The 14,418-nt window shown below is 52.3% G+C and overlaps 2 protein-coding genes and 1 pseudogene across 5 annotated transcripts in view; 1 reads left to right on the top strand and 2 right to left on the bottom strand.

Annotated features, from left to right (window-relative positions):
- LOC131394248 (ral-GDS-related protein-like) overlaps positions 1-4,826 on the bottom strand; it is a 50,373-nt gene extending 45,547 nt beyond the window's left edge. For 2 of the 4 annotated variants that reach the window (XR_009216090.1, XM_058525462.1), the window contains exons 1-3: positions 2,858-3,075; positions 761-835; positions 129-161 (exon numbers count right to left, since the gene is read on the bottom strand). Coding sequence is in view for 3 of the 4 variants with exons in the window: in XM_058525462.1 (XP_058381445.1) it covers positions 129-161; positions 761-835; positions 2,858-2,866 (117 nt within the window). In the remaining variant the exon portion in view is untranslated. Of the gene's footprint in view, positions 1-128; positions 162-760; positions 836-1,240; positions 1,580-2,857; positions 3,076-3,420; positions 3,525-4,651 lie in introns of those variants that run through there. The other 2 variants (XM_058525464.1, XM_058525463.1) reach the window with 2 other exon arrangements.
- LOC131394247 (ral guanine nucleotide dissociation stimulator-like) overlaps positions 1-14,418 on the top strand; it is a 216,051-nt gene that overhangs the window by 125,443 nt on the left and 76,190 nt on the right. The window lies entirely within an intron of this gene.
- Positions 1-14,418, bottom strand: part of LOC131394245 (peroxynitrite isomerase THAP4-like) — a 344,748-nt pseudogene that overhangs the window by 308,306 nt on the left and 22,024 nt on the right.

Here is a 14,418-nt window from a genome sequence, read left to right as displayed (position 1 = left end):
TTCTCTGTTATCAAACTCTTCCACTCAATGTAAGATACAGGGGGGTGGAGCCAGGGACTGTTCTGCCCAGAGGGTCTCTGATTTCCACCTCCTTCCCCTCCCCTGCAGGGAGTGCCACAGCTGCTCACCTCAGTCCTTTTCTGAAGGTTGGTCTCACTCCCCTGGAAGGCAGACAGCCAGAGTCCATCAGACAGAGCCCCCCCAGCCTGACTAGCCCTCTATGCCCACCCCTTCTCATGGTGCACGACTGCCAGGTCCCCAGAGGGGGCCGGGCATGCAGAGAAAAGAGGACTTGGACCTAGGCTGGGCTCTGGGCTCCAGAGGAGGAGGACAGGGGGGTGAGGCTGAGGGACCTGGCAGTACAACCCTCTCTGATGACAGACTTGGAGGCTGAGGCCTCAGGCAGAGGGGACTGCTCAGCCACTTATGTGCTGCCTGACTTGGGGGGACCCGACTCCTCTCTCCCTCCATGGGCAGCATGGGAGTTAGAGGCTGAGTCCAGCTCAGATAAAACCTCACGCGGCTGTGCCATCAGGCAGCTCTGATCTTCCCCAGCCTGGGGAACCAGAATGGGTGTCTCAGGCGGAGCCTGTGTTCACTCATCCCTAAGATGGGCCTGCTGCCCCAGCTCCCAGGGGCAGCTGCAAGGCTCTCGTGAGAGAAGTGCTCATTGCTGAGAGCTCAGAGCTCAGTTCGGGGGCTCCTGCATCCCCAGGCTCAGGATCCTGGTCCTCCCTGCCTGGTCCCCATGTTCACCCACCTCGAGATAATCACCCATCGCCAGGTGCAGCATCAGCAGGTCACCGAGGAAAGTGCCAAGATAGGGGACGACACCCTGTCACATGGGGGTTCGGGTGAGATGAGCCCTTGCTCTCAAGTCGTCCCTGTGCAGACCCTCCCCTGAAAAGTCCTCACCCTCAGCCTCCTGGCCCACCCCAGGGTTCCCACGGGGAGCAGCCTAGGACCCTCAGCAGCCTCCCCTCAATTCCTCCTCCCTTCACACCGCAAGAACACCCACACTCCTCCTCCTCACCTCCCAGGGCCGGCTTCTGGCAAATCACAGGATGTGCGGTCCCTGGCCCTCCCCACAACCCATCCTGCACCAGCTCTTCCAGGGCCCCCTCCTGGTCACTTCTACTGGGGGACTCAAGCACTGTGGCACCAGGAGGAAGGGCCCTACTCTCTTGATTTGAGGCCTCCAGCTGGGAGGGCAGAGCCCCTCCCCCACAGGCACACTCACCTGCTGCTGCTGCTGCTGCTGCTGCTGCTGCTGCTTCTCCTGCACTCTCTGGGGGATGATCTCCGGGGGGCAAACGTGGAGGGCCCCTCCTGCCAGGGTCGAGGACAGTGTCAGCGGGCCATACTCCCCTCACCCCATTTCTCTCCAGCACCACTGGCCTCCGACCCTGGACATCTGACTCGAGTCAACTGGTACCAATGCCACTCCAACCTCCAAGGTCTTGTGATTCTAGAACAAACCCAGCTCCAACTCGCACTCTAGGTGTGAGCTTGGGCCTGTGGCCTGGCCTCCCCGAGCCTGTTTCCTCATCTGGAAAGTGTGAGAACTCCAGCCACGTCAGAGGTTCTCTTGAGGACTCAGTGACATATGACTGTCATCATTGTCCTCGCCCTCACCCCTCCGTGTGGAGCAGGCAGAAAGCTCCAACATTCCTTTCCTCCCTCTTATCTCATCACCACCGTATGAGGTCTGCACCACACAATCACCATCCCTCCACTTCCGTGATGAGGAGGCAGAGGCCCAAACAGGGGCAGTGAGTTGCTCAGGGGCCCGCAGAGGAGAGGCCGCTTGCCCCTCCCAGCCAGAGGCCCTGTTCCAACGTCCTCACCTAACCCCCGCCCCACCACTGACCACAGTACTGTCCCCTGAGCTCTCAAAGCATGGTCCTGGGCCGAGCTGTGGATGGAGAAGACGAGGTGTCTTGGGAGTCCGGTTGAGTGGCTCTTGCCTGCCCCAGTCCCATGGAGTGTCTGGCTCCCAGGCTGGGACAGAGGCCGTGCCAAAGCCTACTCCTCCCCAAGAAAGCCCTCAGGACATTACCCTGCAATGAACTCTTTCTTTATCCACTCAGGAACTGGACCGCCAAGGTGCCACCTCCGATCAACAGGGAAGGGGGTGACAGGACGCTTTGCTTCCTTGTTTACATGAAGCTCCCAACATCCTTTCAGAAAGATCCACTAAGAATCCGTCAGTTGCCTAGACGCTTCACATAAGCCACCTGGGGCATATGTCATTGCCAACCGGGCACTCAGGTGAGACTCCTGTGGTTGGCTCCAGTGACTGCTCTAGGGGTTCGGGGGCGGTCCCAGAATGCACACACATCTGTCTCTGGTCCAGACGTTCAGAACCAAGGCTGAGCAGCCTGTTTGTCCACCTGGGCCACGGGAATCCCCTGCCATGCCCGAACCTGGGGCAGGCAGGGTGGCCTCCCCTTGGAGACATGGTGAAGACAGAAGGAGCGGCAGGGGCCTGGTTTCTTGAGGACAGGTTTAGGCTGAGGGCTAAACCCACCCCAACCACCCAACAGCCTGGAAGAAGCTACATCCAGCAGGATGGACGTGCTTGGAAGCCACAGACCTGCTGATGGTGCCAGCTCGGCAACTCCTCCTGGAACAGCCCAGCCAATACCATCAAGTCCCAGGACCAGGGCCTCGTGCCCACAGACGGCACCCCACCCGCCCGGGGACCAAACAGATCCCTCTGCTTGTTAATCTGGACAAGACAGACGGGAATGTTTCAGAGAACGTTCCAGTGAGAAACTATCAAAACCACAGCCTGCCCAGTCCCCCTTTCCCCCTCGCCCCTCCTCTCTTTCCAGACTTCCAGCCTCCACTCTACCTTGGTCATCAATTCTCTTCTCAAGGACTTGTCATGGCTACAGAACTCCTTAAGATTTTCTGAGCTCTCCCTGAGGGGAGTGGAAAGAAGGAAGGATAAATTGGGGGATAATGTGAGGGGTCTGAGTGCAAATCCCTTTTCTTTGCAAACCCAAGAGATGCAACCTGCCTGGAGGAGTGTTCTCACTGGGCTCCTCTGAGCACTAAGGTCTCGTGGGACTGGGCAGGGGCTCTTCTGTTGGTCACTGGGGTCTCCATTCCCCAGCTCTACAAAGCACCTCTGTTTTGACCACTTTGAGTTTCAACTGGGCGTAGATTTCTGTTGCCATAAACATTTGAAAATCTCCAATGTGGCTCAACCCTGGCATTTAGGGAAACTGAGTCCTGAAGCAGAACTGGTGCACTAAGGACCCAGGGAGGCTTAGAGATCCCCCACCGAGGCCCAGGCCCTGTCCCCAGCATTTGCTGCCTCCCAGGAGTTCCCACTTGACTGAGGGGGCAATGGCAGACATACAAGAGATCCCCCATCCACCTTGATCCTCCTATGGAGAGGGGCCTACCCACCGGGAAACATCCGCCCACGTGTTCTTCAAGTGGCTTATGGAGGTTTTCTGCAGAGCAGAGATGACAGCACGGAGCGAGGAGAAGTTCTTCAGGATCTCGCACTCCTGGAGAAGGGAAGAGAATGAGCTGTGAGGTGGGGCGCTGGAGACCCGCTTGCTCTAGCTTCAGTCCCCTTCTATTTAAATCTCCCCTCCTGGATGAGACAGATGCTCAGGGAGCCCCAGAAGGGCACATTTAGGACCCAGAGAGTAACACTCACAGGAAGGAGGATTTTAGCTCAACCCAGGGAAGGAGCCAGGGAGGAAGTGAGCATCCTTGCACTGGGACCTGGAGTCAAGGTCAGCAGGCCCCTGGCAGGAAGGGCCTAGGGACTGTGCAGGGGCTTAGACCACACACTGCAATCCTGGGAGCTGATAAAGGTGGAAAGGCGGTTCAGAAGGCTCCAGAGAGGGGCTCCACTGGGCCTCCCGCAGCACACCTGGGCCACCTGGATCCAGTGCTCCACCAGCCTCGCCCTGTCCTGGGCCGTCATGCTCGGGTCCCTGAGGCAGGTGGTGACGACGAGGCTGACCACCCTTCTGAAGTGGTCGACGGTGGCTTGGACGGTGGGTGCCAGGTGCTCATTGCCGGGCTTGTTCCTCTTGCCCCAGGTGGAGCCCAGGCACTGAGAGGGCACCACTTTCCAGAAGAGCTCCTGGGGAACAGGGGGAGTGTCACCCAGCCCTGCCACACCCCAGCTCCGTGTCTACCGCCCCCAAAGTGCCGCACAGGGGTCACGGTTTAGAGCTGGAGCTCAGGAAGCTCAGGATGTGGTCTGAGCCTTGTGAGAGTCCCTGGGTTTTCTTCTCTGTCCACTGCGGGCACCCAGCACAGGATGACCCAGAACCCAATACTGGCAGGGAAGGGAGGGGGCATTTGCACCCAGCCTGTCCTGGCTAACTCCAAGCTCCACACTGTGGCTCAACTAGGCTCATCCCAAGGGGGCATCTTCGACCACCCTGATGCCCGCTCTGGTCCCACTCCGATTCTGATGCACATTCCCCTGCGGCAGCTACAACCACAGGCTCTGTCTGTCTCCCTTGTAGTGAAGTACACAACAGGTCTCTAATAAATGCTGAGGCTGTTGAGCCTCCTGAGCAGCCGGTTGGGCCACCAGGGACCTGGCTGCACACAGTGAGTTCCCCTCCCCCACTGATGGGCCAGGCTCCGCGCAGCTTTCCGTCTCTTCTACCTCATGGAGCCGGCACAGCCACTTTGTGCAGCAGGTCCTGTTAGTGTCCACCTCTACGCTCTGCAGGTGGACAGCAAAGCCTTGGGGGTTCAGAAAGTTGCCCAGGTCGTACGGTTGGTAAGGGGGAGCGCCAGGATTTGGGCCCAGGTCATAGGAGTCCGGATCAGGTCTGGGGCACTGACGGCAGAGGGAAGGCCTGCCCCTCCGCCCTGAGAGCCCAGCTGCTCACCGCATCCGTCACCGTCAACTGCTCCGCCACCAGCTTAGGAGGGAAGGCCGTGAGGTTAGGCTTCTTCTCACGCTCCTTAATGGCCACAGGTGGAGATGGACTTCCCACTAGAAGTGATGGTCCAGGTGACTCCAGCTCAGCAGCTCCCACTCCTGCTGGAGCCGACGTGGGCCCTTGCTCCAGCTCCAACACTGCTGAGGGAGGGGACGCTGGCTCCAGCGCTAGAGGGGGTGGTATTGACGGAGCTGGAGCCAGCTTTACCTCCACCACTGTCCACTGCCCTGCTTCTGCCACCGGCTGGATCTCTGCAGCTGGCGCTGCAGCGGGATAAAGGGAAAGGTTCACCCACATAGCTGACTTTCCACGTGTCCTTCTAAACACAGGAAAGATCCCACTTCCCTTCCGGGAATACCCAGCCTGCAGTCCCCCTTACCATCTGGCTCTGCCTCAGTAGCCTCCAGAAGCTCACACCGGGCAAGGGAAAGAGGGTCACGGCAGCTCAGCTCCGAACCAGGTAAGGTGACCTGCATGTACATCCCCTTTTGCTTGAAAAAGGGACAGCCCCAGCCTGGTCCCGCCCTAGTTCTGGTCCAAGCCCGGCATCTCAAGGTCCTGAGTGTGGAGGCCCTCTGCTCCTGCTCTCATCTCAGAGCAGCACTGGTGGTGGGGGTGGCCTCGTGCACCTGCCCCTTGTCTAGTGAGTTGGTGGAGTCGAAACCATTGGGCAGCTCCTCGACGACCTCCTGAGAGGAGTTCTGCAAAGACTGCCCGGGAGCAGGGCCAGAAGGAATCAGCTGCTTGCACACTGCCACTGGGGCCGACCCCCAAGAGAAAGTCTGCTCCTCAGTTCAGGCACAGAGGGGCATCCCTGCAAAGAACTGTGGTCAGGGAGGGAAAGAGATGAAACCTCTAGGGCTCGCTAACATATGAGTAGAGGAGCTCACCTTCTCACGCTGCCAGCCATGACCCTGTATGAACATGACAGACCCACCAGGCTTCCGACACCTAACTACCAGCTCCTGCCTAGGAATGACCCACCCCTCATGCCCTGCCTTCCCCCCTCCACACAGACACATGCACACACACACACACACACACACACACACGAAGAGGGGCAAGGAGTGTGGGGCTGATCAGGTGGGATCACAGTTGTGTCCTGGCCTGCACTAGCCTTTCCTGGGCTGCCCCGTTGTTACTTTTCGCTGCCTCCTGCCAGATGCCCAGAGGCATCAGGGATGAGGGCTGAGCCAACGTCGGCAACGACGAAAAAGATTCTCTTTCCGGGCTTTTTTGAGCCCAGATCTTCCAAAAATCGGGACACAACAACTAAACATCTTTGTCTGTTGACCGTCTCCAGTCAAGTGAGCTGGATGGGGGTCTGTGGGTGCCTGGTTACCAGAGTTCTAAGATCTGTTGAGGTCTATGACCAAAGAAGTGAGGTCATTTTTCAAGATTCCATTACCTGGGCCCCTTCCCTCAATCAGACTTGCCCAGAGCTGCTCCCTGCCCCCAGGCTGCTCACCCTCCTCCCCCATGTCATCTCCTGAACTGTACACAAGGAGCCCACACAGCCCTAGCCACAGCTCCCTGGAAACCTCACTAGGATCCTAGCTTTGAGGAGACAGAGATGAATGCAGACCTCCTTTTTCTTACCAGTTCTGCATCCTGGGAAAGTCACTGTGCCTCTCAGGTCCTCCCCAGTCTCCAAACCTGTACCATGGGGATCAGGCTAGAATCTACTTCCTAGGGACGTCACCCAGTGTATATGAGATAATATCTATTACCCCTGTGAGCTGGTGTCACATGTACCTAAGGCCCAAACTTAGAGATGGAAGAATAATAATGAGGGGTGACACGCAGCACAGAACACCACTCAAAACAGGCCTGGGTTCCAGGGATGTGATTTTGGGACAGTCACAACCAACTTGGCCTCATTTTCAGGTCAGCATCATGAGAGGGTTGAAACTAATGGAAATTCAGATATTGCCATCCTGTGGCATAAAACCATTCAATTGTTTGCTGCTTTATGTAGAATCAGACCCAAGTGCCTCATCTTGGCCTATGAGGTGGACAGCCTCCACAGGGGTACCCAGTAAGCCCCACTCATGTTATACACCTCCCCGTGGAACCACTAAGTGGTTAGTCACTGGCTTCTGAACATAACAGCCAAGGTGATGGGATGTCTTGTCTAGATTTTAACTAAAAAAGTCTCTCACTTTCTCTTACTCCGTGTCTCTCTCTCACTCTGTCGAATCCCTGGAACTGAGGAATCAAATACTGGTGTTTTGGGGCTGCCCAATGTGGAGGCCCATCGAGGAGAGAAGCAAGGAAGTGCCCAGGCCAACAGACAGAAGGGAACTCAGGCTCTCAGTCCAAACTGAACCCTGAAGGCTGAGAGTGAACTTGGGGGCCAGTCCTCCCCCCGTCGAGCCTCAGTTGAGGCCACAGCCCCAACCTGTTAAACTCATTGAGGCAGAGGTGCCCAGCTAAAACGTGCCTGATTGCTGATCCACACAAATTGTGAGATAGTCAACATTTGTAGTTTTGAAATGCAAGGTTGGGGCAATGAAGTCAGAGAGGGAAAGGTAACTGACACAGCCCACCAGGCCCTGGCCCTACCTTCCACCCCAGCTCCTGTTCTCTCCTCCCAGGGTCCCTCCAGCCACACTGGCCACCTTTCTAACCTCTTCCGGCCAAACTCACTCTTGCCTGCAAGACTCTGCATCAGTCGCACCTTCTCCCTGACACACTGCTACCAGGCTCGTGCAGGGCTGGCTCCCCCCTGTCATTCTGGTCCCAGCAAATGTCACCCCAGTGAGGCCTTTCAGACCCTCCTACCAGTGACCCCCAGCCCTCCCTCACACCCCCTGCTGTGTTTCTCTATAGCACTTGCTCTTTTCTTTCTCATGTCTTTGCTTTTGTCCCTTTCCCCTCTAGATTGTGAGCTCCTGGTGGGCAGGGACCACTTGGTCATTTTCATCCTACACTTCGGCCCACCAGGGCACCCGGCACAGGATGAGTGCTCAGTGCACAGCTGCTGAATGAGTACATGGGAAGCTCTTGCACCCCTCCCTCTGCTTATGACCAACTTTGATTGTGGAGATGAACACTAGTAAGAGGAGGTACAAGTTGTTTCTGAGGCAGGGGGACAGCCAGAAAGACCTCTGCTTGACTCTTCGCTGCTCCAGGTGCTCAAGAAAAGTTCAGTGGACACTGTGTAAATTCCAGGTTTACAGCAGAATGACTTGATATATATATTATGTAATGGTTACCAAAATAAGGTTAGTTAACATCCATCACGAAACAGAAATAAAAGCTTTTATCCTGGTGATGAGAAGTTTTAGGATCTACTCTCTTGGCAACTTTCAAATATACCACACAGCAGTGTTAACTTGTACAGTGCTGTATATCAAGTATGTCTCAGTAGACCTGAAAAAACATAAAAACAAAAACTCACTGGCAACCACTGACACAAGAGGCTGCCCGCCCCCTGGTGGCCAGCACTAGCGCTGCAGCCCTTGCCAAAACTCCACCCAACAGAAAGGAACTTTTCTTCAGGTGTCCTCAAGGCAGAGGCTCTCCAGGGTCCCAGGGGTAAAGGAGCAGGACCTGTCGGCTTCGAGGGAGTGGGAGCAATCTCGGGAGCCTACCTTTCCCCCCATCTTGCTGTCCTGCACCAGGTGTCCTCTTCACTCCTGAGGCATCCAACCTCAACCAGGACAATGAATCTCCCCTCCCTCCAGATGAGGGCCCCGACGGTCCAACAAGGACTGGTCTTCTCCCTGGACTCTGGACTTGGTGTCCAGTGCTCTAGCATCTTCTTCCTTATCCCCAGTTCTCATCCACCCAAGCCCCCAAGCCTCCTCAGTTCTAAAGGATCTCTAGGGGGTGGAAAGCATTTTCTCAGCATTGATGACAGTAGGTCATCGACGGAGAACCCAGTCCAACAGACATGTTGCAAGCACATGGAACGCTTGGAGTCACCTGCGGGATGCACTCCACTTTATATAGAAGGACCCTCACTGAGGTCTTCTCTCCTATTCCCAATGCCTACACTAGGGGAGGATGGGCTCATCACAGTTCTCGGTGCCCACAGAGGTGGACTGCAGGACCCCAGTCCTGTGCTCCCCAGGCTGGGCCAGGGATGGGTCTGGAACAGGTAGAAACCTAGGAACCTTACACATTCCTCTGCCCATCTCTGCGCCCCTGGACACGTATCTAGGAAAACGGATGTTACTGCCCCGTGGGAGAGCTGCCTGCAACCTCTCTCCTACCTGCCTCTTGTCACTTCCCCAGTGTCGGCTCTTTCTTGACTGCACCTCCGTGGTCCCCACATGAGAAGTCAGTGAGAGTGGGTGTGCCGGTGCACATGCGATGATGAGGGGAAAATGACCCCATACAGAGAGGGGTGGGCAGCAAACCCCTAGGATCTTAATGCCTCTCATTGCCAAAGGAAACCTGAGGGAAGGGGTGGAGCCTTGGCCAAGGAAGCTAGAGCTCTCTATAGTCTTCGGGACCCTGACCACCTCCTGTGGTCTGGGCCAGTACCTGCCTCTTCCTGGGCAGGTACTCACTTACCAACTGTACAGTGAGGGGTAAGATGTGCAACAGCACAAGCATGTGCTCGGCCAGGACAAGTCATCAGGCCCCATAGATACATTAAGTATGCTTTAAGTGTATTGAAGACATTAATATTGCTGTGCAATCATCACCATGATCCATCTTCAGAACTCTTCTCATCTTGCAAAACTGAAACTCTATACCCATTCATGAATAACCCCCCATTCCTCCCCCTCCCAGCCCCTGGCAAACACCATTCTATTTTCTGTCTCTCTGAATCTAGCGATTTCAGGAACCTCATAGAAGAGAAATCACACAAGGTTGTATTTTTGTGAATGGCTTATTTCATTTAGAGTAATATCATGAAGGTTCATCCACTGTGTGCTGTATCTTAGAATTTCCTTCCTTTTTTAAGGATGAATAATATGCCATTGTATGTATATTCCACATTTTGCTTATCCATACAACCCTGGACAGAAACCATAACTGGGCCCAAAAGCAAGCCCAAAATAAAATGGGGCCCCAGCCCGATTTTTATCAACTGTCCCCTGGAGACTCCTTTCTTAAGCCACGTCTCATATGATGTTTACTAAGGATCTAATCTTGGGCCGTGAGTTGTTTTTCAGAAACTCCGTTTTTGCTCCTTGAGCAAGTTTCAACTGGTTTGAGCCAATGAGACCACAAGACGGCTGGCAAGACTCAAACCACGAGTGCACAAGTGACTGGAGAATGACCTGGGGGACCAAGAACTCCCCTGTTGATGATGTTAAGGACACCGCCTTTTGAACGGGGGATGTGTGACAGAACATGAAAATCTTCTGCGCTTGCAGAAAATACCTAGGACTGCCCCCAACCTTCCTGCACCTGCTGCTTTGCCCTTAAAAAGCCCTTTTCAACAGCCCATCGGGGAGAAAGATTTAACCTTTGTCTCCTGTCTCCTTGCTGGCCAACCACGTAATAAAGCTTTTTCCCTTCTACAAGAGTGGGTATCCCATGTTTGGCTTAAGGGGTGCATTGGGCAGCAAGCCCTTCCTCGGTTACAATACTTGGGTGGCTTCCATGTTTTAGCTGTTGTGAATAATGATGCTATGAACATGGGTGCTGAAATATGTCTTTGAGAACATGCTTTCAACTGTTTTGGGCGGGGGTATATGCCCACAAGTGGAATTGCTGGATCCTATATAATTATATTTTTAATTTTTTTTAGGAATTGTTGTACTGATTTTTACAGCAACTATATATTTTATATTCCTACCACAGTGCACAAGGGTTCCAACTTCTCCACATCTTGGCCAACACTGGTTCTACTCTTTTTCTTCTTTTTTTGATAGATGTCATCCTAATGAATGTGAGGTGGTCTCTCACTGTGTTTCTGCTTTGCATTTCCCTAATGATTACTGATGTTGGGCATCTTTTCATATGCTTATCGGTCACTTGCAGATCTTCTTTGAGGAAATGTCTATTCAAGTACTTTGTTCATTTCTGATTTGGGTTGTTTGTTTTTTATTGTTGAGTTTAGGAGTTCCCTATTTATTCTGGATGGTAAGCCCTTGTCAGATACATGGTTTGCAAATATGGTCTCCCATCCTGTGGCTTGTGCTTTTACTCTGTTGATAATGTCTTTTGAGGCACAAAACATTTTAATATTCATGAAGTCCAGCATGTGTATCTTCTTATTTTATTGCCTGCTCCTTGGGTGTCATATCCATGAAATCATTGCCAAATCCTATTTTGTCAAGTTTTGTCTTATGTTTTCTTCTAAGGCTATTATAGTCTTACATTTAGGTCTTTGATCCACTGGGAATTAAGCTTTGTATATGGTGTTAGATAAGGGTCCAAGTTGATTCTTTTGCATGTAGATATCCACTTTTTCCAGCACAAGTTGTTGAAAAGACTGTCTTTTCCCCATTGAATAATCTTCGCACCCTTGTCAAACATCATTTAGTCATATGGGTGAGGGTTAATTTCTGGGCTCTCAATTCTGTTTCCATTGGTCAACATGTCTGTCTTTATGCCATGACAATGTTGTTTTGATATTGTAGATTTATAGTAAGTTTTCAATCAGGAAAGAATGAGTCCTCCAACTTAGTACCTCCTTTCAAGATTGTTTTGGGTATCTGGACTTACTTGAGATTCCATAAGAATTTTTGGATGGGTTTTTTTCTATTTCAGCACAAAATGTCCTTGAGATTTTGATAAGGACTGCACTGCACTTGTTGATCTTTCTGGATAATGTTGACACCATCACAATAAGGAGTCTTCCAATCCATGGTGATGGGATGTCTTTCAGTTCTGGTAGCGCCGGGCGGTTGTTCAGGTTGACGAGTGCTCGAGGTAGTCATGCAGAAACCCACAATTCCTCCTCACTGTGCCTTCACCATTTCCTTAGAACCCATCGACAGTCAACAGAAGGCAAAATGCATGTAAAATGCACGTGGGAAGTTTTCAAGGACTGGGTGTGCATGGAGCACACATTTCTTCCACTCCTCTCCATTAGCAAGAACCACGGACTGAACTAGCAGACCCTAACACAAGGGGCCAGCAGACTCAACCAGCAGACCCCAACAAATGGGGACTGTGGACTAACCAAGGGCTAAGACTGATGCTCTCTTAGAGCATCTTGTCAGTCTAGACTGACCCATTGACCCTGGACTGGAAAGCCAGTTAGATCGGGAGCTCAACACAAAGACAGTGGATCTCAGATCTGAGAAGAACTTACCCACGGCCCTCGGAAACAGCGAAAAAGATGGAGAACTCAAAGGTTTTGCGGGTACTGATGCCTGTGTTTCTCATCTCCGAAGCCATCAGATGAGTCCTTTGAATCCCACTGCTGCCACCAAACTGTTACAAAACAAAATTTAACTGAGTAAATTTTAAACATCTTATTGGCTTTATTCAACAATTCATGAATCAGGCAGCATCCAGTCTAGCAGAGAGAAAGGAGCGCCAAGGAGGTGGACAACATGAAAGACTTTTATAGGCAGAAGGGAGCAGGAACAAGGAAGTTACACTAGACACAACAGCGGGTTGGTTACTGCAAGGTTACCTTCCTTTAGGGGATGGCAGGGTTCCATCAGGAAGATGACCTACCTGCTGCTCATCAGGCGATTCCCCACTGACTGGTTTAAGATTCCATTCCTGGGAGGGCCAAAAGTCTAATTAAGTCTCAGCTTGTTGACATGGGGCTTAGCCTAAGCGGCTCCATTTGGGCCTGGTGTCTTGTTTTAAACACATGACTTCTGCTGGTCCCTGCTTTCCCCAGTTACCCCCCGGCTGTCCCCTCACTGACCATTGTTGGTCACACACCCACTGCACCTGCCTCCAGTCCTTCCCCCTCAACACCGTAATCTCACACACAGCTCCTCCCGACAGTATCGTGACGTCTCCCACCACACGTTCCCTATACCTTCCACACTGCCAGCCAGATGCTTCACAAACACCACCACCATTTATGTCCAATGGGCTGAGTGGGCTGCCCGTGCACTGGGAATCAGGAGTCGCAAGGTCTGTCACTTGGCCTCCAATCACCTATTGTACCCCAGCTGAAGTGCTTACCCTGCGGAGAGACTCAGTTGTAGCCAACTCCATCGAACAACATCATCTTTGCCCCAGGCTTTCTTCAAAATTCTCCACCCACTTTCTGCCCCAACTGCTCCTTGAGGGGTCATTTTGGGGTAGCCTTTGAGGCCACCTTGGTGATTTTGTGCCCAGGCACAAACATCCCTCAGCCCACAAACACTTTAACCATAACCCCTGAAATCATATAGCACAGGTAACCAGTCAATGGATGCAAATTACTGGTTTTACCTCCAAGACCGCTAATGAATATTTGACACCAGGAGCATCCACTTTTGGGTTTCACTGTGGGCTGATATCACAAGGCTCTCACCCAGTGAGCGTCTCTCTTCCCCAGCCCTCTGAGCAGATTTCTCCAGGCTGTATTCTGCAACGCACTATTGTCTCTCTCTCAGCCTGCTTCCCTCAGGTCGCAGGAAACTTCCCCTGAGTTTCCTGCCCTGACTGGCTACCACCAACCCATACAGACACTGTCAGTGCTATAGCACTGGGTGTTCAGTTCTACTAGGACTGACTGACTGGACTGGGCACAGTTGCGGTGGCCCTACCCACACAAAATCAGGAAACTGAGGCAACCAAGAAGTATGGACAACCTTAACCCAACATGGACAACAACTCCGTAAGACCTTATCCTAGCCCTTGTACAACAGTCTCATGAGTCTCTTGCCTAAATGGTTTTAGAAAACGGCCTGGCCCTAGAGTGTCTATACCAGCTAAGGAAGGAGGGGTTTGTGCCTTTCCTGGAACCACTTGCTGAATGTACATCAACACACAAGTCCAAACCTACCACCACCAGATGGCCCAAGAGGTTAAAATATTGCATAATATTACCCAAATCTTGAACAGATACCCAAGGCCCCTGAGATCACTGACCTACTTTCATGGCTGGTCTCTCCAAGTTGGGGACAATGGAAACGGACTGGATTTTAGACTGTTGCTTGTACAATCATAGGACTTGTTTCTATAGCCCTCATGGGATGTTTACTCTCTTGGCTACAAGATGCCCTACCCCTAATAACTCCATTAATTACCCTTATTAAATATCCCAATCAACTTAAAATTAACTAAATTAAAATTAATCAATACCCTGATTAATTTAAAAACTTTAAAATTTTTATCGAGGAAAATCTGCTTAACACAGAATACACCGTTGAGACCATTTTAAAGTATACAGTTCAGTGGCTTTTAGTACAATGATTATGTCATGTGGCTATCCCCACTATCTAAATCCAGAACATTTTCAACACCCCCAAACAAACCCATACTCATTCGCACTATTTTCTCCTAACCCAAGCCCATGGAAACAACTCATCTGTTTTCTCCCCCTATTGATTTGCCTATTCTGGACAGTGCATTCAAATGGCATCATGCTATCTGTGGCCTTTGTGGATGGCTTCAGTGA

Source organism: Diceros bicornis, chromosome 30 (assembly GCF_020826845.1).
Source record: "Diceros bicornis minor isolate mBicDic1 chromosome 30, mDicBic1.mat.cur, whole genome shotgun sequence".
Taxonomy (NCBI): Eukaryota; Metazoa; Chordata; class Mammalia; order Perissodactyla; family Rhinocerotidae; genus Diceros; species Diceros bicornis.
This window is presented reverse-complemented; position numbering and strand designations above follow the sequence as displayed.